We start from the raw sequence: 26,794 nt of genomic DNA on the forward strand, positions 1-26,794 counted from the left end.
GCTCCTCAGCTCTAGATCATTCAAGCACCTGTATGAAGGGCTCAAATATATGAGAACACTATTTCTTAATAGGGTGTACATTCATTAAAACTGTCAGAGTTAAGTCCTTATTAGTAGAATCTCTTCAGAGGCTTAAGTATTGCAGTAAAGTCACAAAAAGACAAGAGTCTCACAGCTGTTGCTTGCAGAACTGGGTGTTCTGACTCTCAATTTAGTATTCTTATAACAATTCCACATACTGTTACTCCGTACTATAATCTGTTATTTCTCAAAATAGGGTTTTGTTTTTAAAAACTAAGTGTATAGCTGAAGGATAAGAAAAAAATTGTGGTGTGTGTGTATGTTTTCTAATTTTTACACACACACACACTTTCCAATAGATGCCTATACATAGGTTAACCACTTCTGCCTGGTGATACACAGTCTAGTTTTAATTAGCCATTAAAGTGCATTGGTGTTTGGAAAGTTTAGACTGTAACTATCCTAAAAAGCCACAAAGCACCCATTTTCATATCCAAAAAACTCTTTGATTCACAATAATCTCACTTTGTTAACAATATATATGATTTATGACATTGCTAGAAAATGAAACTCATGAATTCCACGTATTTAAAATTGGTTAAAAGAAAAAAAAAAAAACGAAGTTTACTTGTAGCATTTCTGAACAGTAAGTAGCTACTGTTCAGTGGATTCATTTGACTGTTCCTGAAATTGGCTATCTAGTGGTCCCTTATAGTAAAAATAATATTGAAGAGCTAGTATCCAGAAGTTAGGGTTAACTCTTGGCCCCGCCACTCTTAGGCCCCCAACTGATATGTTAATTCCAGACAACTTACAAGTTCTAGGTTACCATGTTGTTGTTGTTAGATGCCATCAAGTCAGTTCTGACTCATAGCACAACAGAACGAAGTACTGCCCAGTCCTGTGCCATCCTCACAATTGCTGCTATGCTTGAGCCCATTGTTGCAGCCACTGTGTCAGTCCATCTCATTGACAGTGTTCCTGTTTTTCGCTGACCCTCTACTTTACCGAACATGATTTCCTTCTCCAGGGACTGATCCTTCCTGACAACATGTCCAAAGTATGTGAGACGCAGTCTCGCCATCCTTGCTTCCAAGGAGCATTTTGGTTTTACTTCTTCCAAGACAGATTTATTCATTCTTTTGGCAGTTGATGGTATGTTCAGTATTCTTTGCCAACACCATAATTCAAAGGTATCGGTTCTTTTTTGGACTTCCTTATTCTTTGTCCAGCTTTTGCATGCATATGAGGCAATTGAAAATACCATAGCGTGGGTCAGGTACACCCTGGTCCCCAAGGTGACATCTTTGCTTTTGAACACTTCAAAGAGGTTTCTTCCAGCCGATTTGCCCCTGGTGCAGTGCATCTTTCGATTTCTTGTCTGCTGCTTCCATAGGCATTGGTTGTGGATCCCAGTAAAATGAAATCCTTGACAGCCTCAGTCTTTTGTCCATTTATCATGATGTTGCTTATTGGTCCAGTTGTGAGGATTTTTGTTCTCTTTATGTTGAGGTGTAATTCATACTGAAACCTGTGGTCTTTGATCTTCATCAGTAAGTGCTTCAAGTCCTCTTCACTTTCACAAGCAGGGTTGTATCATCTGCATATCGCAGGCTGTTAATGAGCCCTTCTCCAGTCCTGATGCCCTATTCTTCATGTAGCCCAGCTTCTCGGATTATTTACTCAGCACACAGATTGAATAGGTATGGTGAACGGATACAATCCTGAGGCACACCTTTCCTGACTTTAAACCATGCAGTATCCCCTTGTTCTGTTAGAATGACTGCCTCTTGATCCATGTACAGAGTCCTCTTGAGCACAGTTAAGTGTTCTGGAATTCCCATTCTCCATAATGTTATCCGTGATTTGTTATGATAGTCAAAACACAGGTGAACATCTTTCTGGTATTCTCTGCTTTCAGCTGGGATTCATCTGACATCAGCAGTGATATCCCTGGTTCCACGTCTTCTAAATCTGGCTTGAATTTCTGGCAGCTCCCTGTCCATATACTGCTGCAGCTGCTTTCGCATGATCTTCAGCAAAATTATGCTTGCATGTGATATTAATGATACTGTTTGATAATTTCCACATTTGGTTGGACCACCTTTCTTGGGAATAGGCATAAATATGGATCTCTTCCAGTCAGTTGGCTAGGTACCTGTCTTTGATATTTCTTGGCATAGATGGGTGAACACTTCGAGTGCTGCATCTGTCTGTTGAAACATCTCAATTTGTACTCCGTCCACTCTTGGAGCCTTGTTTTTCGCCATTGCCTTCAGTGCAGCTTCCTTCAGTACCAGCAGTTCCTGATCATATGTTAACTCCTGAAATGGTTGAACGTCCACCAGTTCTTTTTGGTATAGTGACTCTGTGTATTCCTTCCATCTTGTTTTGATGCTTCCTGTGTTATTTAATATTTTCCCTGTAGAATCCTTCAGTATTGCAGTTGGAGGCTTGAGTTTTTCCTTCAGTTCTTTCAGCTTGAGAAATGGCTGAGTGTGTTCTTTCCTTTTGGTTTTCTATCTCCAGCTGTTCACACGTCATCATCATACTTTAGCCTTCTCGAGCTGCTCTTTGAAATCTTCTGTTCAGCTCTTTCACTTCATCATTTTTTTTCCTTTTGTTTTAGCTACTCAGTGTTCAAGAGCAAGTTTCAGTTTCTTCTGGCATCCATTTAGGTCTTTTCTTTCTTTTTAATGACCTCTTGCTTTCTTCATGTATGATGTCCTCGATGTCATTCCACAACTTGTCTGGTCTTAGGTCATTAGTGTTCAACGCATCAAATCTGTTCTTGAGATGGTCTCTTAATTCAGGTGGGATATACTCAAGGTTGTACTTTGGCTCTCATGGAGGTGTTCTAATTTTCTTCACTTTCACCTCGAACTTGGATACAGGTAATTGATGGTTTGACCTGCAGTCGACCTCTGGCTTTGTTCCGACTGATGATATTGAGCTTTTCCATCCTCTCGTTCCACAGATATAGTTGATTTGATTCCTGTGTATTCCATCTGGTGAGATCCACGTATATAGTTGCCGTTTATGTTGGTGAAAAAAAAGTATTTGCGATGAAGTTGAGTTTGTAAAATTCAGTCATGTGATCTCCAACATTGTTTCTATGACCAAGGTCATATTTTCCAACTACCGATCCATCTTTGTTTCCAGCTTTTTCATTCCGATCACCAGTCAGTGAATTCTGATGGCACGTTTGATCAATTTCAGACTGCAGAAGTTGGTAAAAATCGTCAGTTTCTTCATCTTTGGCCCTAGTGGTTGGTGCGTAAATTTGAATGATAGTCGTATTAACTAGTCTTCGTTGTAGGCGTAGGTATGTTATCCCATCACTGACAGCGTTGTACATCAGGATAGATCTTGAAATGCTGTTTTTGACGATGACTGCAATGGTATCTCTCTTCAAGCTGTCATTCCCGGCATAGTAGACCATATGATTGTCTGATTCAAAATGAGCAATACTAGTCCATTTCAGCTCACCAGTGCCTAGGATATTGATCTTTATGTGTTCCATTTCATTTTTGATGGTTTCCGATGTTCCTAGATACATACCTTGTACATTCCAGGTTCCAGTTATTAGTGGATATTTGCAGCTGTTTCTTCTCATTTTGAGTCAGGCCACATCAGCAAATGAAGGTCCCAAAAGCTTGACTCTATCCACGTCATTAAGGTCAACTGTGCTTTGAAGAGGCAGCTCTTTGCCAGTCATCTCTTGAGTGTCTTCCAACATGGGGGCTCATTTTCCGGCAATTTATCGGACAGTGTTCCACTGCTGTAAACATAAGGTTTTCACTGGCTAATTCCTTTCAGAAGTAGACTGCCAGATCCTTCTTCCTGGTCTGTCTTAGTCTGGAAGCTCAGCTAAAACCTGTGCACCGTGGGTGACTCTGCTAGTATTTGAATACCAGTGGCATAGCTTCCAGCATCACAGCAACACACAAGCAACACACAAGCCCGCACAGTACGACAAACTAGGTTACTATAACCCATTGCCGTTGAGTCGATTCTGACTCATAGCGACCCTATAGCCCCATCATACTGCTCAGTAGCTTTATTATTCCCTTTTTGCCTGTTTAGGGATAGCTGTTGAGGTTTTGACACTTACTTTGCTCGTTGATATTTATGTGTTTGAGTCATTCCCTCCCCACAAGCTGAACCCAAGGTAGAATAAAAGCAGGAAAATTAAGTCAGCTTGCATGGCCCATCATGTGTGTTTGTGTTCGAATGAAGGAAATACTCCTTAATTTTACTATCTATAAATAGAAATCTTTAATGTTTATTAATATTTTAGAGGATGCCATGGTAAGGATGTTTATGTTTAACAAAATTTGTAAATTGGTTTCTGCCTTAACCTAGAGACTTACTGGGTTATTTAATTTTTTGTTCCTTTAGGAATCTATACGATGGTTAGAAGATGAAAAAGCTCTCCTAGAAATGACTGAAGAAGTAGACTACGATGTAGATTCATACGCCACACAACTTGAAGCTATTCTTGAGCAAAAAATAGACATTTTAACTGAGCTACGGGGTAATTGTTTTTTCATTTTAGTGATTGAAATTTGCTTAGTATTTGTATGTATATTAGTGGGAGGATTTCATATTGCAAGAGGACTTCTGAAGTGAAAATTATGGTCACCATTTAGTGTTTTCTTTCCAGAGATATGAAGACAAAGATACCCTAAAAAACATGGAGTATCATTTGCAGTTCTCTCTAGTTGTCTTGATTTTTATCTTAATCTTTTCTTAAGAGAAGGCTATGCTATTATTAAAGAAGAAAAGATATTTTAACAAATTAGTAAATTCTACACACACACGCACACTCAGATCTTTAAGTAGGCCAGTGCTTTTTAAAGAATTATTTCCTTTGAATTAGGACTCTTCAGGATCATCTTTCTATAACCTCTGGTCTACATTTTCTTTCTGTGCATGTTGCCATCTTTGAACGCTTGTTTTAAGAAAATTAAGTAGAAGCTTTCAGGAAGACTTCCTTTTTTACCTTGCTCTTGAAGGGAAGTAGCTGAAATGGCCACTAAAGCAGCTTCTTGGCTCTGTTACGCTTGCCCAGGATATAACGCATTCTGATTTTTTTCCTCTATAATATGTATCATTCAACTTAATTGACTTCCTTTCCTTAATTTTCTCAGGTTCCGTGTATATTTAGCATATTCACAACTTTGAGGAAATTACTATCAAGATATTATTCAGTCCTTTCATAGGATTTTTTTTTTTAACCATCCAGAGATAATTTTGTTATTAATATAAGAAGTTGGAGAGCTATATTAGCAGGCCTCAAATCATGAATTCTCAAATTCCTTTCTAGTTTTCAGAAAAGTTAACTTTTTAAACATCATTGTGTTTCTGAAGAGGGGAGTTAAATTGAGGTTCCAACTTTGTATCTTCTTTTTTTTCTGAAGGTTATATAGGCTAAATGTTCATAACCTCAGCATTATTGACATATTGGGCAGGTAATTATTTGGGGTTGGAGGCTGTCCTTTGCGTAGTATGATGCTTAGCAACATCTTTGGTCTCTACCCATGAGATACCTGTAACACCACCCCAGTTGTGACAACCAAAAATGTCTCTAGACATTACCAAATGTCCCCTGAGGGGCAAAATCACCCTCAGTTGAGAACCACTATTACAGTTTCTTATCTTTACACCTGTTATTTGCCTTTGCCAATTTGCTTATCTGTTTCTTATTCTTATTAGAATCAGTACATGATAGTAGGATAGAATATGTAAATGTGTATTTAAAATATTAGTAAAAATGGTATCTTCCCCATTCCATTCACAATCTCTGATGAAAAAATGAGCCATTTCTTTAAAAAAAAAATTCAAATATTAAATTTCATAGCTTAAAAAGATAAAACAGGAATTAGGAGTGGGAATATCCTAATATTGAGAGAAATGTCGGTTTTATAGTTTAATAAGACTGACAGTTTCCTTTTGGACACAAGTGTACATATTTTACATACATATACAGCCTGCGTATATTCCAAAATGAATTGAAATAAATTAAAATTGTACTAAAAAGAACAGAAGCCTGTTGAAAGATAAAAATAGGTATTTTCAGGAATCTGTAATGAAACTGTTGGTCTAGTTGGACGTTGCATTTAATTCTGTGTTTCCAGACAACAAAGACCACAAGGAAACATACTGAGTTATTGCTACGAAATAAGACTTGCCTTGCTGAGACCCATAAAGCTGTGTACCATATTGCGTGTAATACAGTACTTACTCCTGTGTTCTTTTCTTTCTCCAAGATAAAGTGAAATCTTTTCGTGCAGCGCTACAAGAAGAAGAACAGGCCAGCAAGCAAATCAACCCTAAGAGACCCCGTGCCCTTTAAATCTGAGTTGCTGCTGAAGGATCTCAGAACCCTCACTACTTTAATAACGTCCAATGGTTCAGCTCTAAGGGCCATTTGAAAGTTTGAAATTTTAAGTGTCTGTGGAAAATGTTTTGTCTTTTACCTGAATGACATTTCACTTTTGTGAAACGCTCTTTTGTCCACAAAATGCTTCTAGTTCAGGAGGCACAACCAAGAACTGGGATTGGTGAAGCATTTTGTTTCATTTATGCAAATAGTGATTTACTTTGGAGATCCTTGCCAATTTCTGTATGATGAAGTAAGATTGCGGACTTGATCCACGGGTAGTAGGGGGAAGCCACAGCATTTCCTTTTAACTGTTCAATTTTTGTAGCAAGACTGAGCGGTTTTAAATCCTGTGCGTGCATGCATACCTCATCAGTGATTGTACATACCTTGCCCACTCCTAGACACAGCTGTGCTCACCTCTTCCTGCTTTGTGCCTTGACCAAGGCTATTGACCCTAAATTTCTGAAGCACAGCCAAGATAAATTACATTCCTTATTTGTCATTGTAAATTACCTTTGTGTGTACATTTTTACTGTATTTGAGACATTTTTTGTGTGTGACTAGTTAATTTTGCAGGATGTGCCATATCATTGAACGGAACTAAAGTCTGTGACAGTGGACATAGCTGCTGGACCATTCCATCTTATATGTAAAGAATTCTGGAATTACGAAATTTAAAACCATATAACGTGGTTATAATTTTCTTAGCATTTTCTTTGTAAAGAACTAAAATATAAACTAGTTGGTGTAAAATAAAAATGAAATTCTGAGAAGAGTTTTATCTTAGGATAATACATATATATGCAGTGTGTGTTCCAGTGTGGTGTTAACAAGATTAATAGTGCAATTTGATCCTTACCAATACCATTACTTGAGTCGAAGTGTCCGTTAACACCCAGAAATGTACCCTTTTAATGTACTGTTAAAGGAAATTGGCTTCTGCTGCATGAACATTTACATGTACATTAAAAATAGAACTGCTAGTTGAAGCAAAGTATAGACAGTACCTAACAACCTTAAAAAAGAATTTAAGCTAAAAAAAAGTTGGCTTTGCCTTAAAAGGCACATCTAACCCAGGCTCCACGTAGGACCTAACGTGTGATGTTTTACCATTATTTGGTGAAAATCTGAATTCTTACCGGTAGGTTGCAGTGGCATATGCTGCTTTTTAAATGGCAGCACTTATTTTTACAGATCGCTACTCCAGGGAAGAAAAACTGGCCAATTCTCATGTAAATATTTTGTTAGAAGATTTCTACTTCTCTCTAGGAGTTTTCCCTCAGTTCCCAGGATAGGGTCCAGGAATAGATTAACAACAACAACAACAACAAAACCTCCCAAGGATGTATTTCGATTTACTCTAAGGGAACTATTAGCTCATTCTTACGGACTCAAAGGGAAGCTATGAATAGAGAGTCACCTGAGCCAGATTCTCTACTTCACTGTTCGTAGAACTCAGAAGGTAGTTGTGGGAAATCCTAACACCGTGGTGAAAAGCTCCTTCTTGGTAAACATGAAATCTAAAACAAATGTAGATTTTCACAATGTGCTTAGGAAGAAATCTATGGAATGACTTTTAGAGAGAATTTACTTCAATACAATCACATTTGTTTTGGAAGGGACTCAGGTTTTCTTGCAGCTATAACGTATGTTCTATTTGTGTTTATTTCAACAAGAGAGAACAAATGGAGAACTGTTAATTGACCTCGCAAGGCTGTGAAAAGGGTAGTTTTGGGGACTTAACCAACCTCCAAAGGACAATAAAGAGAACTTGCTCATTGTAAAAGCACAACAGATTAGCTTTATTATTTATATTAGGTGGGTACTATCTTTGGAAGGTCTTCTCCGATAGACAAATGTGTTGCCTTTATTATGACTGGCTTCATTCTGGTTCAGTAGTCAAAGTATTTAAAAAATTAGTACTAGGAGATCTTAAAGGTGTAATATAATCTGATCAGTTTTACAGATAGGGGAGGGAGGAAATTAACCTAAGAAAGCTGAATTAAATTTTAAATTAAAATCTTGCTATTTGGGGATATACAGAGATGGTACAAGTGAACTCTGTCAGTAATTCTGTAAGATAAAAAAAATCCAGCACTCAAAGTATACTTAGTATTCAGATAACAAAAGTGGCTTAATGCAGCTACTATTTAACCTTTTTTTGTTCTTTACTACTTTCTCAGACTTGAACACTGATATCCCTCTGTTAATAAATAAGAACATGCATTATTTTAATTATGTAGGAATGGTTAGTATATGACATTAAAACCAGGTTTCCAAAAAATCTGTTTTAGGCAAACAACTTATCTTCCCTTCTGGGTTTACTCAGCGTACTTTTTGCTAAATTAACTTGGAAATTTTCCTTCTATCATGTGAGGTATAAAGAAAGTGAAATTATCAAGAAGATATTTTTATTAATTTTATTGTATAATCAGATACTGTAATTATTAAAGGACATTAATAGCACTTATTGATGATTTAAACATAGTAGCTCATAAAGACCTGTTTATGACATACATCAAAATTCTTAGTTTTAAAACAGCTTAAAACTAAGCATCAGATATGGGTGGAGGGGGGAAGCTGGAAAGTTTATTTTTCCAGAAGTTATATAAATATTGGGAGCCTGTAGTTTTTGGGAAAATGGCTGTTTTTCACATTTTTTTTTTTTTAATTAAAAGACAAGACTTTTTGATTTATAAAACACTTTGAAATTTTGTTAATCCTTTAACTATCTCCCCAAGAAAAAACATACAACTTCACAGTTGATTTCATTCTAACTGAACTTTATTTTACAGGTAAAAGGAATCATGTCCAGAAGTAATATGCCTGGCACCACATGGTGACAGTAGCAGATTCAGGCTTACACAGAACCCTGATGTAGTCTGATGCTATACGATAGGTAAAGGGGTGCGCAAAGGAAATTAATAGCAATTGTATAGGATAAACGGGAAGAATGAGAGAAGCTAAGAAAACAGTCTAAGAAACACAGGAGCCCTGGTGGCACAGTGGTTAAGAAACCATTGTTTTACTGTACATGTGAATAACAAGAAGAAATGGTATGGGAAAAATGTGACTAGCAAAGCTTATTTTAACTTCACTACTTGAGGGACAGAGCCCAAAAAGGTCCTCACAGTAATATATACAATAGTAAATAGAGTTAAAATCTTTATACAATAAACTGTTAGAAATGATAAAGTATGATAAAATGTAAAGTTGTGCCTGTCTGCAGCTCTTGAACTTGATTATTATGTATGGATTGGACCCTATATATTAAAAACAAACCAAAAACAAAATTCAGCAAAAAACTTTGGGCACTTAAAACTGACTGACTACCTTAAAAACTGAGAGTAGTAAATGGTGACAACCATAGTAGTAAATCAAAAAGTAGTCAAGCAAATATTGTCCCAATGGTACAAAACGTAGTTCATCTTCTCGAACTATTAAAAATACATAATTCCAGTTTTTTTCTTGACTTTGAAAAATTCTGCTTTCCAGATACCTAAGAAAAATGGATGCCTTCTGCATTGAATCCATGTAGCAATCTGAAAAAAAAAAAAAAAAACCCAAAAATGGGATGGTATTAAAAAGCTAATATCCAGCACGTAACATTGTATAGTTCCTGTACCATGAATTCTAAAACATGAACACATCAACAAACCCATGAAGCCTACCCTCTCCTAACACCAGTCACTGAAGAAGCCTCATTCTCTAAATAAACTTACAAGGTATATATTGATTAAAATCATCTATGTTAGTGCTTTTGTCACAGCTCATACATCTGAAGTTATAATGCATTTGACCCAAATCATCTTATACTTCATTTGTCCCAGGCTTGGCACTCTTTCCACTTCAACATGGTAGCTGAACAAAAAGCTGTTTGGATTTAGAGGCAGAAGTCAGATGAATGACTAATCTTACGGGCCCATTCTTCCTCTCTGAATTCACTGCTGTTGAAATTCAGATTAAATACTTACACATTGCTTCTCTCTGTGGTTACCCATATACATATCAGAGTCTAGCTGGCAAACTGCATGTGCTCAATAACAAGGGAATTTGGTGAGAATGGAGGGTAGCAAGATTAAATATTTTCTATTTTGACCTGATATTATTTACAGCCTGGCTCATAGGAACAGGTCAGATGGGTTATAATGCCTGAAAAAGTACTTAGGAATAATGTTCGACTCACAGGCTTAACATCTAATAAAGGTGAGTAGTACTGCTAGCCTGCCAATAAAATAGAACAGACACCACGTTTGTCTTAGTTATACAGACTCCTTTCTAGCTTCGGAAAGTCAAACCAATGACTTTGTAACAATCTACTCTCATTTTTATTCAGCTTCTAGAATGTGGAAGCTTTAAAAGTGAATGAGCTAAATAGGTAAGAACTTGATTTATTATAGGAGTTAAAAAGTGTTTATAATTTAAAATAATTGAGTGCAGGTTAATAATTACCTGGATGATTTAAGCCTGCTTTCATAGACTTGGAAACCCTGGTGGCGTAGTGGTTAAGTGCTACAGCTGCTACCAAGGGTCGGCAGTTCGAATCCGCCGGGTGCTCCTTAGAAACTCTATGGGGCAGTTCTACTCTGTCTTACAGCGTTTCTATGAGTTGGAATCGACTCGATGGCACTGGGTTTGGTTTTTTTTTTTTTTTTCATAGACTTTCTTGCTTAATTCAAGAGAAACAAATTTTGGTCTAAATTTCTCAGATCATCATTAAACCTTTATTTTACCCTAGATGTGTAGAACTTGCCTCAGTTACAAAACAACTACCTATATTATATATTTCTAAATGGATAACCAGGCATGACTGTAAATGCCATTACTTCATGTTTAAGATCTATTTAACAATAGCTATTTCCAACCAAAAAAAATGAATCAGATCCAGTTACAGCTAAGGAAATCATTCTACCTTACAATCTACTTTGAAAGAGACAAGCTGTTAAGACTGTCTGTGAACAAATGGGGGTGGGGAGAAGCAGGGAGGAAGGACAGAAACACACCACACAAAGGTTATCTTCTGGCTCTGACTGTTTTTTAAAAAAATGCTCATTCTGCTGTAGCTAGCTAGCTTCCATCTTCTACACCAAATACTATTCCATGCCATGGAAGTGCTATGCAATAACTCTCCCAGGTAGCACCTTACACTACTTAAAAGCCTTTAAATCTCTTAATCTGAAGGTATCATGATAAATGTAAACACTTAGGAAAAGAGAAATGTAATTACCTAATGAAGTCATCTATGTCCATGGAACGGGCCCGTTTGTCACTAAAACCTGTGTTGGTTAGGATTTGCTGTATTTTATCTGCTATGCTGAAATCTTCTGGTATTATCTATCAACATAAGATCAGAATAAATGAACAACATACCTTTAATGAAGTCACCCTGACTCTTTTTTTTTTAGCTTAGTAAGTAACAAAATAGTTACCTGTAATATATTAATGACAATTTGGAAACCTTGATTATGCAGATTAAGAGTTGGATCTCTTGTTAATTAACTGATTAATGTTTACCACATACTAAATACCCAGGAGACCCTGAATGAGCTAATTGGGAATACTGCCCTTTTTCTTCTTTAAAATCCCCAAATAGTTACTAGTTTCAGGCTTCATAACATAAAGCTGTAAACTATAAAGCAGCTGTTACTCCTTTTGAAATAACTCCTTTTTCTGCCACAAATTTCAACTCACCAAATAATTCTGCTCAAACTGATGACTTCTCCAACCCCTGAGAATATTAAATACTTCATACTTAATTCACATTTTTCATCGAAAGATTTTTCTTAATCCAGTTTAATATTCTCCTACTTAGGCAGACGTTTAGTAACTGCTCATAAAAAAGAAAATGGGATAGCAATGTGGTACATTATACCATACGGGACCTGAGTCGTAAACACAAAGGAAACTTGCGTATGTCTGCTAAAGTAAACTAAAAAAGCTAAGAAGTTAGTGGACACCACATACTCCTTACCTGTGGATATGTGTTTGCACTTCTACACAATATTTAAAAAACATGTTGCACACATAATGTCTAAGAAAAAAGGCATGAGGCTCACCACAAGAAATCTGCTATTCAGCCTATAGTTTAACCATTTCAATTTCTGGGTATAAAAAAAGTTACAGAGCAAATATCCATTGCCATCCAGTTGATTCCAACTCGTGGTGACCCTGATTACAAACTAAGACTGCTCCGTAGGGCTTTCTTGGCTGTAATATTTATGGAAGCCAGGCCTTCTGAGGAGCTACTGGGTGGGTCTGAACCACCAACCTTATAGGCTATAGTGAGCCAAGTCATTTGTGCCACCTGGGACCTTCTACAAAGCCAATGTTTAAATCTGTAATTGCTATGTAAGCAAAAAACTAGAGCCAAGAATGGATGGTCACAATTCAGAGGACGGGAAATAGGGACAAAATTATTTTAAGCCCTGAGCAAGCTACATAGACCTAAAGCTTTGAGAAAGTTATGACTAAGCTGAATCTGATTCTCAACTAAAAACTGTCACTTAAAGAGGAGAGAGCAGAATAACAAAAATTGTTCAGATCTGTTCCACAGACTATAGCAGGACTGATCTCTCAGAATTCAAGTTAGAGTTATATCGTCTTTCAAGTATACTGTGGAATACTTACGAAACGTGCAAATTAAGAAACTTGTAATGACAGACTCAAAAGACAGGGACATTTGAAAGACAACAAATCACTGAAACTACAGAAACATTTTCTACTTACGGTATTATGGAGGGAACAGTGAATTCTGTAGTTTTTCTCCAGCAGCTGTTGCACAGCACTTGACCTATAGCATAATGAAGTCATATTACTATTATTCCAAAATCGAGATTATAAATTTCCTTTCTGTTAACTATGCTCCATATTGTGAAATTAAGAAAAGGTATTTCATCTTTAAATTTATGGAACCACCACAAACATTTAAAAAATAAGAGTCCTCTTTGAAGTCTTAGAAAAGTTCTCCTAGATTCTACAAAACATTGTCTCAAAAAAAGATCCCAAAACCATTTAAAAATATGGCTCTCAGTTCGCTTTTATTGCCCTTGGATCCAAAATTAATATATTACATTTTTCAGTTAATAATGGCATGAATCCTTCACGAGTGTGGAAGGGGTCCATCAAAGCCCAGTTTTACTGAGGAAAAACTAAGATGTATGGTCAGAGTTTCCATGGGATTTTTTTTCCCCATTTTACCAAAAAAACCTGTTCTGACTCCCAACACTAGGAACTTTCTTCATTAAATTCTTCTGCCACCTAAAGTGCCAAATTAGTTAAAAAGGTGAAATATGTCTGGAAGTGCTTAAGTTTTACGCTTAAGGTAGCTGCTCAGGAAATGGATCAAATTCTAGCACTTAGTTTCTGGGGTAGTGGTCTCTCATACATTATACGTGAGTGAAATACTTACTTAAATGCAGCAGACAGTGTCTTGTTTTTCCTAACAAAGGTGATTCTTACTAGGCCATCCCATTCCTGAAACAGATGATGAGTATTTTCTTACAAAATACCAAACTCCTTGTCTATTCCTGCTAGGTATCATTTTGTCTTTCAATATACAAAATTGGAGGAAACCTTCTAGAGTGATGAAAATGTTCTATATCTAGATCTGACCAGCGCACACATGCAAAAGCAAGACGTATACTTCAGAGTTTTGCACTCTTCTATACTTCACTGAATGATTTTATCCTAAAAAAAAGTTCCACATCTGAACAATGAGCAACATGGCATTTATTTAAACCTAAGTATCATTTTCAAAAGGAGCCCTCGTGATGCGATGGTTAGAACTCTCAGCTGCTAACTGAAAGGTCGGCGGTTCAAACCCACCAGTGGCTCTATGGGAGAAAAGTCCTGGCCATCTGCTCCCATAATGATTATAGCCCAGCAAACCCTATGGGCTGCTTCTACTGTCTTATAGGGTCACTGTGAGTTGGAATCGACTAGATGGCAACAGTTTTGGTTTGGTGTATCATTTTCAAAATCAACATGATTCGAAACAGACATGATTTAATATACAGCCTGAACTCACATAAACCACTCCATTTACCACTAGCCATGTTTTTATCCAACATGACTATACTAAGGTTTTACATCAAATGGTCTGGCTTTTTCTCTTTTTAAATGGCAAAAACAAAAATTCTGATTTCAAAGTATTACCTACAATATTATTCTAACACACTATTTTCATTTTATCTTGTATTCCAAAGTCATGTTCAAATAGATTGTTTTCCATAGCTATAATCTTGAGTGAAATGCAGCTGCATTCTAATATTTTTGCCCATTGCAAGCATTTCCATTGCTTTTTGTGGTCTTTACAACTATTTTGCTTCAAATTATTCTACCTACTCCATCATAGATGTATTATAAATAATATTTTCCTATTTTTGAAAATTTAGGTTGATTAAATATTTGTTGCTACAGATACACATTTTCCAGCATGTACTTTTTTTTTCTGTATTGAATGAGCTAGTATTTTAACCTTACCTGAAAATTGATAGGTGGTGGTGGATTCTTAGGTTCTATCCTTACAACACTGGATTCTACCTTGGGTGGTGGTCTGAAGTTATTCTTTCCAACCTATAAATCAAAAAATGTTGTACCAGTCCTTAAAGTTAAGTTAGTAATCAAGGATGCTCTCCCCAGGGAAGGCACAGCAAGATACTGAAGGATGAGATAGGCTAGATTGTTTCAATAATAAAAATCACTTACTTTCATTAGATGGTCTACACGTGCTAACAGCTGTGTGTTAATAGAGAGTCTGCAGTATAACTTATCTCCAGGTTTTGCAACCAGTCGGAGGGCAAATTCTCTTTGAAACATAAGTATGGCACATCTGAAAAGAAAGTAGAAGGGTACAGGAAAATGGTCATTTCCAACTGATAAATTTTCTTCAGAGAGAAATAGTGAAGCAGTTATCTGTGGTTAATGATAATTAGTTCAGTTGGTTAGAATACTGGAGAACACTTTCAGCCTTAGCTTTATTTATTAGCACAAAATGAGTCAGCTGGCTTTGTTTTTATAATGGCTGTACCCCTCACCACAAGGAAGCCAGCAAATATAAGATCTCAATGATCAGATGAGAACGTATTTTAGATTACCACTTCTAGGGAAACAAAACCAAAACACACAATATTGATATTCATGGTGTAGCAAACGCCCTTCTTTCCAGAAGAGCTGAGGCTGGAGAGGCAGGTTGTGACATTCGGTGTTCCTGATTTAACAGATTAAGGCATGTGGATTATTTATTTAGTAGGCAATGGGGAGGGTTTTTGAAAGCTCTTGAATAGGAGAAGAGAATCTTCAAAGCTGAACTTTGACTTTCCGAACTTTTTTGACAATGAGCTGCGCTGAGAAATACTTTTAACACTGCATTCCAGGCCACTAACACCTGTGTATAAGTAAATGCATTTATATAACAAAAATTTCATGAAACAATAATCACATGGACCACAGGCAATGCCCTCTGTTCTGTGTAATTAAAAATAAATAAATAAAAAGATGATCATGACTCACTAAGGTGCTTTCATGACCACAAAGGGGTTTTTAGTCCCTGGGTGGTGCAAACAGTTCAGCACTGGACTACTAGCCAAAAGGTTGGCAGTTTAAGCCTACCCAGAAGCACTTCAGAAGACAGGCCTGGCGATCTGCTTCTGAAAGATCACAGCGTTGAAAACTCTACGGAGCAGTTCTACTCTGCACACATGGGGTTGCCAGGAGTCTAAATCGACTCAATGGCAAATAACAACCACAAAAAGGGGTTTTTGACTGGCAGTTCGGCAACTACCAGTATGGACTGTACTAGAGACCAGTTAGGAGGCCACTGCAATCGTCTGGACAAAGATAATAAAAACCCTGACCTACAAAAAAAAAAAAGACCGTTAGGAGGCCACTGCAATCGTCTGGACAAAGATAATAAAAACCCTGACCTAGGGTTAGAAAATAAGGGAAGGCTGTGTGGCCTCAGAAACAACACTTAGACAATACCTCCCCAAATAATGAAAGGAGGGAAGGGAAAGAGTGAGGAAGGAAAGAAGGGAGAAAAAGAGGGAGACGAAGAAGGGGAGGAAGGAAAGTAGGGAGTGAGAGAGGGAAGGAAAGGAGGAAAGACCTTCACACAAATCATTTATTTTCTACAAAACAAATTCTCCAGTAGTCTTCCAAATGAGTGGATTTTCATCACTGGTTATCTGTTATTCATGGCCTAAACTGTCAATCTTTCTAAGATTTGGCAATAATGTTGGTCTTTGGTCACATACCTGAAGAAAGGTCGGTGCAGCAACAACTTGAAGACAAAAGGAGAAGAGATCTGTAGGAGAATTAACTAGTCATTTCCAGGAAAGACACACCAGAGACACATTAAGGAGACTGTCCCTAACAGTTTGAGGACATACCTGATAAGGCAAATTTGCCACACAAGCATCAAAGAATGGTAAATCTGCTTTCAACACATCACCCACCATAACCTGAAGTTTGCTGGCCAGAGGGCTGATAATAAGAAAAGAAGAAATTAAAAAAAAAAAAACTTGTTTTGAGAGATTGAAATGCACTTTGATTGTATTACGTATACTCACGTGCCCTGAACTCTTTTGTGAAGCTCAGCTACCAGCCTTGGGTCAAGCTCGCAGGCAACTACCTAAAGTAAAAAAGTTTCTTTAAAATTGCAAATGCTTAGTTACACACATTTTTACAATTTTTTTAAGTTTATTTAAATTATGGAATATAAATCTTTTCTTGTTATCCCAATAACTCTCACATGATTTAAATTTCTTTTCCCAATTCTACCGTCAATATTCTTTCAATTCTACCTTACTCTACAAGTTCAAACAAAAAAACACCCATAAAAGTAGACAACCAGATTATGTAAGAATTTTTACCCAAATAATCAACAGAATGGACATGTTTTATCTGACTACATGCTGTGTAACTGAACTGCTACAGAATGTCTGTGTAGTCAAATTTCCTTACACTGAAGCACCGAGAGCAAATGTCAACTGCTCTTAGAATCACTTCTCTCATGTACTAAAGTCTACACTATACACCATAAATAACTTCTCAAATAAATGAAAAGGGATATGAAATAATAGCTGAAATTGTAATTTTATTATAATATTGGCTGAGGTTTCACTGATTTCCAGGAAGGCCATGTCTACAGGTTAGATGTATGTGCTGCTTATCCTGGTCACCTCCAGGATTCATCCTACACCTTTCTGTCCTGGATTGTGCAGTGATGGAATCCAGCTCCTTAGGCCTTTGACCTCCGGTTGGGTTGGGATTAGCCAGTGTCTAATGCCTGCCCCATACCTTGCGCAAGTTCTGGCAGTGGCTGCCTTCTGCTATAAGTGGCCCCTCTTCACTGGCTCCTGCTCTCACTAGCCTCTGGTAACAAAGCTCCCTCCCCTTTCCCCTTCAGGCTTTTGGGTGGTAAATGTTCGCTTCAGTTGCTAGTCTTTGGCTTTTATTAACCCTTACTGTTTCCCTTAACCCAAACCCACACTGATAAGCACTTCAAAGTGTGCTGCCTGCTTCCACCAGGGGGCGTTAACACTGGACAATGGTTCCATTTAATTGGATGCTGGGTCAACCAAGACGCACAGAAGGTACAGCAGTAGCCAGGTGGTGCCCTGATTTCAGAGGCCTGAGCTCTAGCTTTGCAGGTCTCCTCCCCTGAGGTTCTGGATTCTGGTAATTACATTCTTCTCCTGTCTTAGTTATCTAGTGCTGCTATAACAGAAATACCACAAAGTGGATGGCTTTAATAAACAGAAGTTTATTTTCTCACAGTTTAGGAGATTAGAAGTCTGAAATCAGGGCGCAAGCTCCTGAGGAAGGCTTTCTCTCTCTGTCGGTTCTGGCGGAAGGTCTTTATCATCAATATTCCCCTGGTCTCGGAGCTTCTCAGCACACAGACCCCAGGTCCAAAGGAAGCACTTCACTCCTGGTACTTCTTACTTGGTGGCATGAAGTCCCTCCCTCACTGTTCACTTCTCTCTCTTTTAAGATAAAAGGTGATGCAGGCCACATCCCAGGGAAACTTCCTTACATCTGATCAGGGCTATGACTAGAGTAAGGATGTTGCATCCCTCCTTAATTCTCTATAACATAACCTAACCTTGCCTCATTAACCACAGGCAGAGATTAGGATTTAAAACAACACATAGGAAAATTACATCAGATCACAAAATGGAGGACAACCACACAATACTAGGCCTCATGGCCAAGCCAAGTTGACACACATTTTGGGGGGATACAATTCAATCCATAACCTCCCTTTGTTCTCCCAGGCCTAGAGGTGTTAACTGCTCTTTGCAATTATTATTCAAGGTTCCCATTTTGTTTTTTCAGTATTCTAACAACCATATAATCAGTTCTCTATTTTAAATGCCCTGGGTTGAAATACCTAATATAGTTTCTCATTTCCTCACTTGTATATCCCATTTTTTCTACAATAAAGTTCCTAGCAAGGAATCAAGGATTACTATTAAGATAAAAACAAAAAACCAAATCCAATGCCATCGAGTCGATTCCAACTCATAGCGACCCCATAGTGTTTCCAAGGAGCACCTGGTGGATTCGAACTGCCATCCTTTTGGTTAGCAGCTGTAGCACTTAACCACTACACCACCAGGGTTTCCACTATTAAGATAATAACAATTAATTAAAACACCTGTGTTAGCCAGCTGAGCTTGCTAGTCATTTCTGACACCAAAATGTTCAATTTCCATTTTACCTTTTTTGCCTTTTCTAACAACTTTACAGTCATGTTGCCAGTCCCAGGTCCAACTTCCAGGACCACATCAGTTGGTCTTAAGGCAGCCTAAAAGCAAGCATAACATTAGCTCTTCCGGCACATCTGAACACACAGTTTAATTTACACCTGAACATCTTTGCTCAACTGGACCAATAAGCAACATCATGATAAAAAGAGAAAATACTGAAGTTGTCAAGGATTTAATTTTATTGGGATCCATAATCAACACCCATGGAAGCAGTAGTCAAAAAATCAAAAGACACACTGCATTGGGCAAATCTGCTGCAAAAGACCTCTTTAAAGTGTTAAAAAGCAAACACATCACTTCGAGGACTAAGGTGAGCCTGACCCAAGCCATGGTGTTTTCAATCGCCTTATATGCATGTGAAAGCTGGACAATGAATAAGGAAGACTGAAGAAGAATTAATGCCTTTGAATTATGGCGGTGGCAAAGAATATCGAATATACCATGGACTACCAGAAGAATGAACAAATCTGTCTTGGAAGAAGTACAGCCAGAATGCTCCTTAGAAGCAAGGATGGCGAGACTTTTGTCTCACGTACTTTGGACATGTTATCAGGAGAGACAGGTCCCTGGAGAAGGACCTCATGCTTGATAAGGCAGAGGGTCAGTGAAAAAGAGGGAGACCCTTGACAAGATAGACTGACACAGTGGCTGTAACAATGGGCTGAAATGTAGCAATGACTATGAGGATGGTGCAGGACTGGGCAGTGTTTCGTTCTGTTGTACACTGGGTCGCTATGACTCAACTGACTGGACAGCACCTAACAACAACATATTTGTTTATAAGCTCTCAGGAAATCTTTGTCTACATTTTTAGGAGCTTTCTTCATGATTTTTGTGCTTCACAAAATTAGCTCATAAACATTCGGTGTAAGTGGAAATCTAACACCTCTCTTCAACTTTAGAAGTCAGAACAGCAGTTCTTTCTGGGATTGTCATTCCACTTTCTACTTTGGAAGTGACTCCTATAGCACTTTCTCACTGACTTTGTTCATATTACACAACTTCGAATGGGAAAGGATTGTATATGATTACCTTGCCTGAGAATCACAGTGTTGGACCAGGAATTCTCAACCCATGTATGGATTTCAGGGGATGCAGGAATACCCAGAAATTGTACTTAAAACTGGTATATGTACACTGCTGCAATATTCTGGGTCCAGAGCTTTCATCAGGAAATGCTCAAGAATCCATGAGTAAAACAGGTTAAAAAGCAAGGCTAACGCTCATTTTGCAAATGATACTAGATCAGAATGAGATCACAGCTAACGCTCATTTTGCAAATGATACTAGATCAGAATGAGATCACAGAACTATGTAATGCTCTTTCTATAGCTTCAAGATGCTTCCCAGTTAATGTAAACTTTGCAACCACAAAAGTAATTTGCACCACTTATATCTCACATCCTAGCTCCCAGTCATCCATAACAAAAAGAAGTCACCAATGACCCATACAGAAGGCATATTTCAAATAATTTATATATGACGTTGGATTGTACCACATAAGCTTTTCTGGGGAACAGTCTTCCTAATGAGCAAACAGAAACCGACAGTGACATCTGGTGACTAGGACAAAAAGAATAAAAAAAAATAGCAACCTGTAATTCAACAAGTACAAAGGTCCTGGTAATGAAGTGGATAATCTACAGAAAGAAAAGAACTTGGGGACAGAAGAAACCCACACCTACAGATTGAAGCACATCATGCAGAAGACAGCATGTGAATCCTACATAAGTCTTCACCGATTCAACAAATATTTACAGAGCATTTACAGCAGGCATGCTCTCTGCGCTTAAGTATTCCTCAAAGCAAAATTACTAACTCAACTCTCTTTCCTCTTTCACACCCACCTTATCGATAATGCTGTTAACAATGAGGGGATTTTTCAAAATGTGTTGCCCAATCCCAGTGTTGAACATGAGTCCTGGAACAACAACAACAACAAAAAAACACAAAATAGCTTTAATTTCCCAACCTGATTAGACATTAGACCGTCCTGGAGAAGAAAGCAGAAAGCAGAATGGGATGGGGGAAGACTTCTGCAACAACCAGAGACACCAAACGTCGATCTTGGAGCTGGGACTGACATAGTGCTTTAAGCCCATCCCTTCAGCGGACAAGGCCGAAGGCGGCGTGGGGGCCTGCGAGCCGGCCGCGTTCCGGGAGCCCCAGACTTCCGCGCTCACGGGAGCGGCCCCGGCTCGGGTTAACGTGTGATCAGCCCCGCTGGAACGCCCGGCCCACGCCCAGACCCCCTCCCGGCTGCCCGGACCTCCGGTGCTCTTCAGCTCCTGGCGCTGTTCCTGCCGCTTCCGGCGCCGGACGCTCGCCCCCGACTTGACTTTCGGCATCTCTGCGGGGTGCGGGCTCCGAGGCCCGAGAAGGTCAGGAGGACCAAAGCCGGCAGCCCGAGCCACGGCACCACATGGTACTCGCCACGCCCCGCCACACGCGCCACTCCTGGCCACGAGGGGGAAGGGCGAGCACCCCGCGAGGTGAGCCCCGGGCTCCGCCCCCAGGCAAGAGGGCGGACCTTGGAGCCCAATGGCTGCCGGGAATTGTAGTCACGAGCCGGAGGAAAGTCTACCCTCACCGATTCCGGCAGTTTGGATTGGCTGTCTAGTTTAGAGTCAGGGGCGGCGTTTCTCGTCCCTAACCCCACAGGAGTCACTTAAGCACCGCAGATGGCGGTGTAAGTTCCACGTTGTGGAGATTTAAATTATATGCGATTAGGCCCGCGATTGCTTTATCAGGCCAGGTTCCGGGATCGCGGGAATTTAAAACAGGTATTTTCCCTCTGGTTTCCCCGCAGGTCCCCAAAAAACACGGTGGGGTGGAAAACCCAGGATCCTTTGGAGCGGTGAATTTCTACACTGCTAGCGTTTTGGAAAGGACCTCTGAGAATGGAATTAGCTTTTTGTTTCACTAGGGCTACTGGTTGCTTTACTTCCTTTATTGTCACGTCATTCATTTCCTACACATTTACTGAGCTCCGGGTGTGTATCAGACACTGCTGGATGCTGGGGATTCAAAGTTAAACAAGAAAATGCCTTCCTCAAAGTTCCGTTGAGAGAGAGAGGCCAAAAAAAGTGCAAAATGCTGTAAATGTACTAATAGATATTAGGTATGCGTTGGGTATTGCTGTAGGACATTGTACTCGACTGTAAGCTCCAGGAACATGAAGTCCACATCTGTTTTGACTGTCAGTGTAATGACTTTTAGTTTCTAATTTTTCTAGTGTACCCTATTGCCTTTAAGAAACAGTTTCTTCCTATCATTACTATGACTCTTCCCTGTGCTATTAATTGCCTGAAGTTCAAAGCCTTGGTTTTACTCTGTCATTTCTTTGTGGTAATTCTAAATCAGGAAAAAACTCATAACCTAGTAGCATCTTCAACTACCTATTTCATTCCATTAATCATGTATTTATTCCACAACTTCTGGAGAGTCAACAGTGTGCCAAGCAGTGAGTCAAATACTGGAAATAAAAAGATGAACATAAAATGATCTCTGCTGGCCCTAACCGGTTTTAACAGGTTTTCAACACCATCTTGGCACTTTAAGTGATTAGGCCATTAGGATGTGGAAACAGGGGTATCATTGTTGATGTCAGATGGATCCTGGCTGAAAGCAGAAAATACCAGAAAGATGTTTACCTGTGTTTTATTGACTATGCAAAGGCATTGGACTTCGTGGATTATAATAAGCTATGGATAATATTGCAAAGAAAGGGAATTCCAGAACACTTAATTGTGCTCATGAAGAACCTGTACATAGATCAAGAGGCAGTTGTTCAAACAGAACAAGGGGATGCTGTGTGGTTTAAAGTCAGGAAAGGTGTCAGGGTTGTATCCTTTCACCATACCTATTCAATCTGTATGCTGAGCAAATAAACTGAGAAGCTGGACTATATGAAGAAGAATGGGGCATCAGGATTGGAGGAAGACTCGTTGACAACCTGCGTTATGCAGATGACACCACCTTGCTTACAGAAAGTTAAGAGGACTTGGGGCACTTACCGATGAAGATTGAAGACCACAGCCTTCAGTATGGATTACACCGCAACATAAAGAAAACAAAAATTCTCAGAAACTGGACCAATAAGCAACATCGTGATCAACATAGAAAAGATTGAAGTTGTCAAGGATTTCATTTTATTTGGATGCACAATCAACGCCCAAGGAAGCAGCAGTCAGGAAATCAAAAGACGCATTGCATTGGGCAAATCTGCTGCAAAAGACCTCTTTAAAATGTTGAAAAGCAAAGATGTCACATTGAGGACTAAGGTGCGCCTGACCCAAGCCATGGTGTTTTCAATTGCCTCCTATGCATTCGAAAGCTGGACGATGAATAATGAGGACTGAAGAAGAATTGATGCCTCTGAATTGTGGCATTGGTGAAGAATATTGAATATACCATGGACTGCCAGATGAAGGAATAAATATGTCTTGGAAGAAGTATAGCCAGAATGCTTCTTAGAAGCATGGATGGCAAGACTACGTCTCACATATTTTGGACATGTTGTCAGGAAGGATCAGTCCCTAGAGAAGAACATCATGCTTGGTAAAGTAGAGGGCCAGCAAAAATAGGAAGACCCTCAACAAGATGGATTGATACAGTGGCTGCAACAATGGGCTCAAGCATAACAGTGATTGTGAGAATGGCGCAGGACCAGGCAGTGTTTCTTTCTGTTGTACATAGGGTCACTATGAGTTGGAAACAACTCGATGGCACCTAATGACAACAAAACAGTAGCTCATTAAGTGCAAAATACATATAAGCACCCTGCCTCTGTGTAGAGACTTAACACGCTAACGAAGGAAAATTGACCTCTTCCTCCATCCCAGGGAATCAAATCCTTGTCTAAAGAAAAATGCATAGTCATCCCCAGGCTCTGGCCACCTTCTCAAAGATCGATTCTGAATATTTATTATAAATTTACATTTCCTTGTCTGCTCTCTGTAAAAGCCCCCCGCCTCAAGCTAACTACGAGTATTCTTGGAAGTGGCAGCACTGACTGTTCCTTTCCTTGCGCCACAAAATAAACGTACCTTTCTAATCTCCCACCTTGGCCTCTTGTTTATTTGCTGTAACAAATCACACCAAGCAAAACCTGGGGTTGCACCCAGCAACATCAATATAGGGAAATTGGTGTAGTGACTGAGATATCTTATTATTGTTATTTTTTCTGTTAGTATCAAAGCAGCATTCCAGAAGTGAAACAATATTGGGTGCAGCATAGCTCCACAAGTCCAAGGGAATTGTGTGCTATTGGGATATGAGCTGCATTAAAGAAATGAGCTTTGGAAATTTATACTGGAATATATTTGAGTTGTTTTTGAAATTGTAATTATGAAAAATAATTTTTGGCTTTATGATTCATGTTTGTGTTCTTTTTAGTTAAAAATATTTATTTTTCACTTTGGGTATGCACAATCAATTCATTGCCATTCTTATAGATTTTTTTTTGGTAAAATATATTGTAAATTGAAAAAGAATTATAATAGCATTTGCTTTAGTAGAACGGGGTTACTTAAGCTCACAGCATGCTTGAAATGATAACATTTTAAATGTGCCAAGGAGCGTAACGTTGTTGTTGTTAGGTGCTGTCAGTCGGTTCCGACTCATAACAACTCTGTGCACAACAGAATGAAACACTGCCTGGTCCTGAGCCATCCTTTCTAGTTTCACATTGACTTACTGAACAGATTGAGGTAACGTTTGTTGTAAGGTGTATGTAACCTTAATCTTAACTGAGTGGTCTAAAGTGTTTAGATATTAAGCAGATTCCTTAGTAAGCCAAATTTTTGTCACTGAGGTGTTTGAGATATAACTTGATATTTAAAAGAAAAATCTTTGTTAAAATAACTTGAGTTTCACCTAGGATCTTGTTTTTAAGCCTTCATCCCCTATAGTTACCAACTCTGCATGTAGTAGGCCTCTAGAAATTAGTATGCTGCACTGACCCAACTTGATGGGACCTAAGTATCCACAGGGCTTGTTTCCAAAGGAAAATGTATCGGTTTGAGTTGCAAAATTTTGCTACTATATAGGTCATTGTAAAGGCAGTGTGAAAAGTAACCGGACCCAGAGTGTGATTGGAAGTGTAGTTCCCGCTGCGTCAAATGTTGTAATAAATACATTGAAGTTTAAAAAAGGGGCGTAATAGAGAATAAAAATAAAATTTTGTGAGCATCTTATATAAAATAGTTCCTTATAGATGTTTAATGTATTGAAAAGTCATAAAAACATTGAGAATGTTTAAATTTCACACTTTTAACACCAATTCATTAGCACTGAAATACCGTGTTCCTATGATTAAGGGGGTTTTATGATTAAGGGATATAATCCAGCTGGGCAAGATAAAATAAAATTGAAATCTAATATCAAGCCATTGGATTTGTTTAGAACAATTAAACATTATTGTTATTTAAATACTAAAATGATGTGCTGCTTTACAAAGCAGGACAATTTCAAAGAGTACCGGAAGACTTAATTTCTACTCTTCTGTCTAAATGTTAACAGAAAAATGTAATGAAATTTGGCTGGGAAAAATAATGCATTTTGAATATCATAAGCAACATTTTTCTATAAACATGTTCTAATTTTTTTTCAGGTCATCATAAATACTATCTTAAATTGGTGCAATTAATTAAGAAGAGTATAGCCTCTGTTTAATACCAGCATGAGTCTAAGCATTGTCAGTGAATATTAATGATAACTCAATATTCCAAAAGCACCTGTTAGATGCATGTTTTCATATCATTACCGTAAAATAATATATATGTTTCAAAATGTTTTTCAAACTTTACAAACCTAGCAAAACAAAAAATGTATTATGGTACTGAGAACTCTAAAATAGATTCTAGTTTTATATTGTGTTTTTCAGTTTTCAAAGCGCTTTCAAAAAAATTTGATTTTCAGTGAAACTCTGTGAAGTTGGTAGGGCAAGTAACCCAACCATGATTACCCTATTTTATAGTCAAGAAAATTGAGTCTCATTAAAAAGCCCACTGTCGTCAAGTCAAGTTTGACTCACAGCAATCCTATAGGACACAGTAGAGCTGCTCCATAGGGTTTCCAAGGCTGTACTCTTTCTCCTGCAGAGCAGTTGCCTACCTTTTTTTTTTTAGTCTTTCTCCTGCAGAGCAGTTGCCTACCTTTTTGTTAGCAGCCAAGCACTTAACCACGGCATTACCAGGACTCCTTACAATTTAGTCCCATAGAGATTATAAATACTTGCTCAAGTCCTACAAGTAGTAGAGGTGGGAGTGGGACACCATGCTCTTGCCACAACAGGATACCGTCTTGCCTGCTATGGGCTCTGTTGGTCTCCAATTCCAGTCACATCAGTCAAACACCTTCCTCACTGGTAGATGGGCAAGGAAACAAAACATACCAGTTGAGACATCCTAAATACAGTTTTAATGAATTTTACCTTTTAACATCAATATAATGTAAAATTCAGTAGATTCTAAAATATAGTTAAAAAATTAAATCTTTGATTATCATGAATTTAAGAATCAGATATATCCAAAGTAAAAATTAATCACAGAGATGTAGTACATAAAGCTAATATGTTTCCTGGACTCCAAAGATAAGACTACCACATTGA

At 38.3% G+C, this 26,794-nt stretch overlaps 2 protein-coding genes across 6 annotated transcripts in view; one reads left to right on the plus strand and one right to left on the minus strand.

Moving 5' to 3' along the window:
- The window catches only part of KIF2A (kinesin family member 2A), a 79,731-nt gene extending 69,443 nt beyond the window's left edge, over positions 1-10,288 (plus strand). For all 3 annotated transcript variants that reach the window (XM_049864163.1, XM_049864153.1, XM_049864143.1), the window contains 2 exons: positions 4,423-4,558; positions 6,294-10,288. In XM_049864163.1, coding sequence (XP_049720120.1) covers positions 4,423-4,558; positions 6,294-6,379 — 222 coding nt within the window. In that variant the 3' untranslated portion in view covers positions 6,380-10,288. The remainder of the gene's footprint in view (positions 1-4,422; positions 4,559-6,293) is intronic.
- DIMT1 (DIM1 rRNA methyltransferase and ribosome maturation factor) lies at positions 9,172-21,697 on the minus strand. Of its 3 annotated transcripts, XM_049864176.1 has the most exons (12): positions 21,452-21,697; positions 21,030-21,103; positions 19,134-19,220; positions 16,978-17,039; positions 16,798-16,891; positions 16,663-16,712; positions 15,116-15,239; positions 14,891-14,983; positions 13,818-13,882; positions 13,136-13,199; positions 11,637-11,743; positions 9,172-9,951 (listed from the first exon to the last, which is right to left on the minus strand). In XM_049864176.1, exons 1-12 carry the CDS (start codon positions 21,528-21,530, stop codon positions 9,909-9,911), a joined length of 942 nt encoding a protein of 313 aa, XP_049720133.1. In that variant the 5' UTR covers positions 21,531-21,697; the 3' UTR covers positions 9,172-9,908. The 3 variants fall into 3 exon arrangements, with proteins under 3 accessions (XP_049720133.1, XP_049720151.1, XP_049720142.1); XM_049864194.1 differs by lacking the exon at positions 21,030-21,103 and having other exon boundaries at positions 21,452-21,539; XM_049864185.1 differs by lacking the exons at positions 21,030-21,103; positions 21,452-21,697 and adding an exon at positions 21,155-21,439.
- Between the last annotated feature and the right edge of the window lie 5,097 nt (positions 21,698-26,794).

Source organism: Elephas maximus, chromosome 2, assembly GCF_024166365.1.
Source record: "Elephas maximus indicus isolate mEleMax1 chromosome 2, mEleMax1 primary haplotype, whole genome shotgun sequence".
Taxonomy (NCBI): Eukaryota; Metazoa; Chordata; class Mammalia; order Proboscidea; family Elephantidae; genus Elephas; species Elephas maximus.

Bases quoted from the DNA above. Each gene is read 5' to 3' on its own strand.
- DIMT1 (XM_049864176.1), bottom strand. From the start codon at position 21,530: ATGCCGAAAGTCAAGTCGGGGGCGAGCGTCCGGCGCCGGAAGCGGCAG. The intron at 13,883-14,890 runs GTAAGGTTAAAA...CATCTGTTTCAG, and splicing joins CACCACCTATCAATTTTCAG to GAATGGGATGGCCTAGTAAG. The intron at 11,744-13,135 runs GTAAGTAGAAAA...TTATGTTGATAG, and splicing joins ACTGTTCCCTCCATAATACC to ATAATACCAGAAGATTTCAG.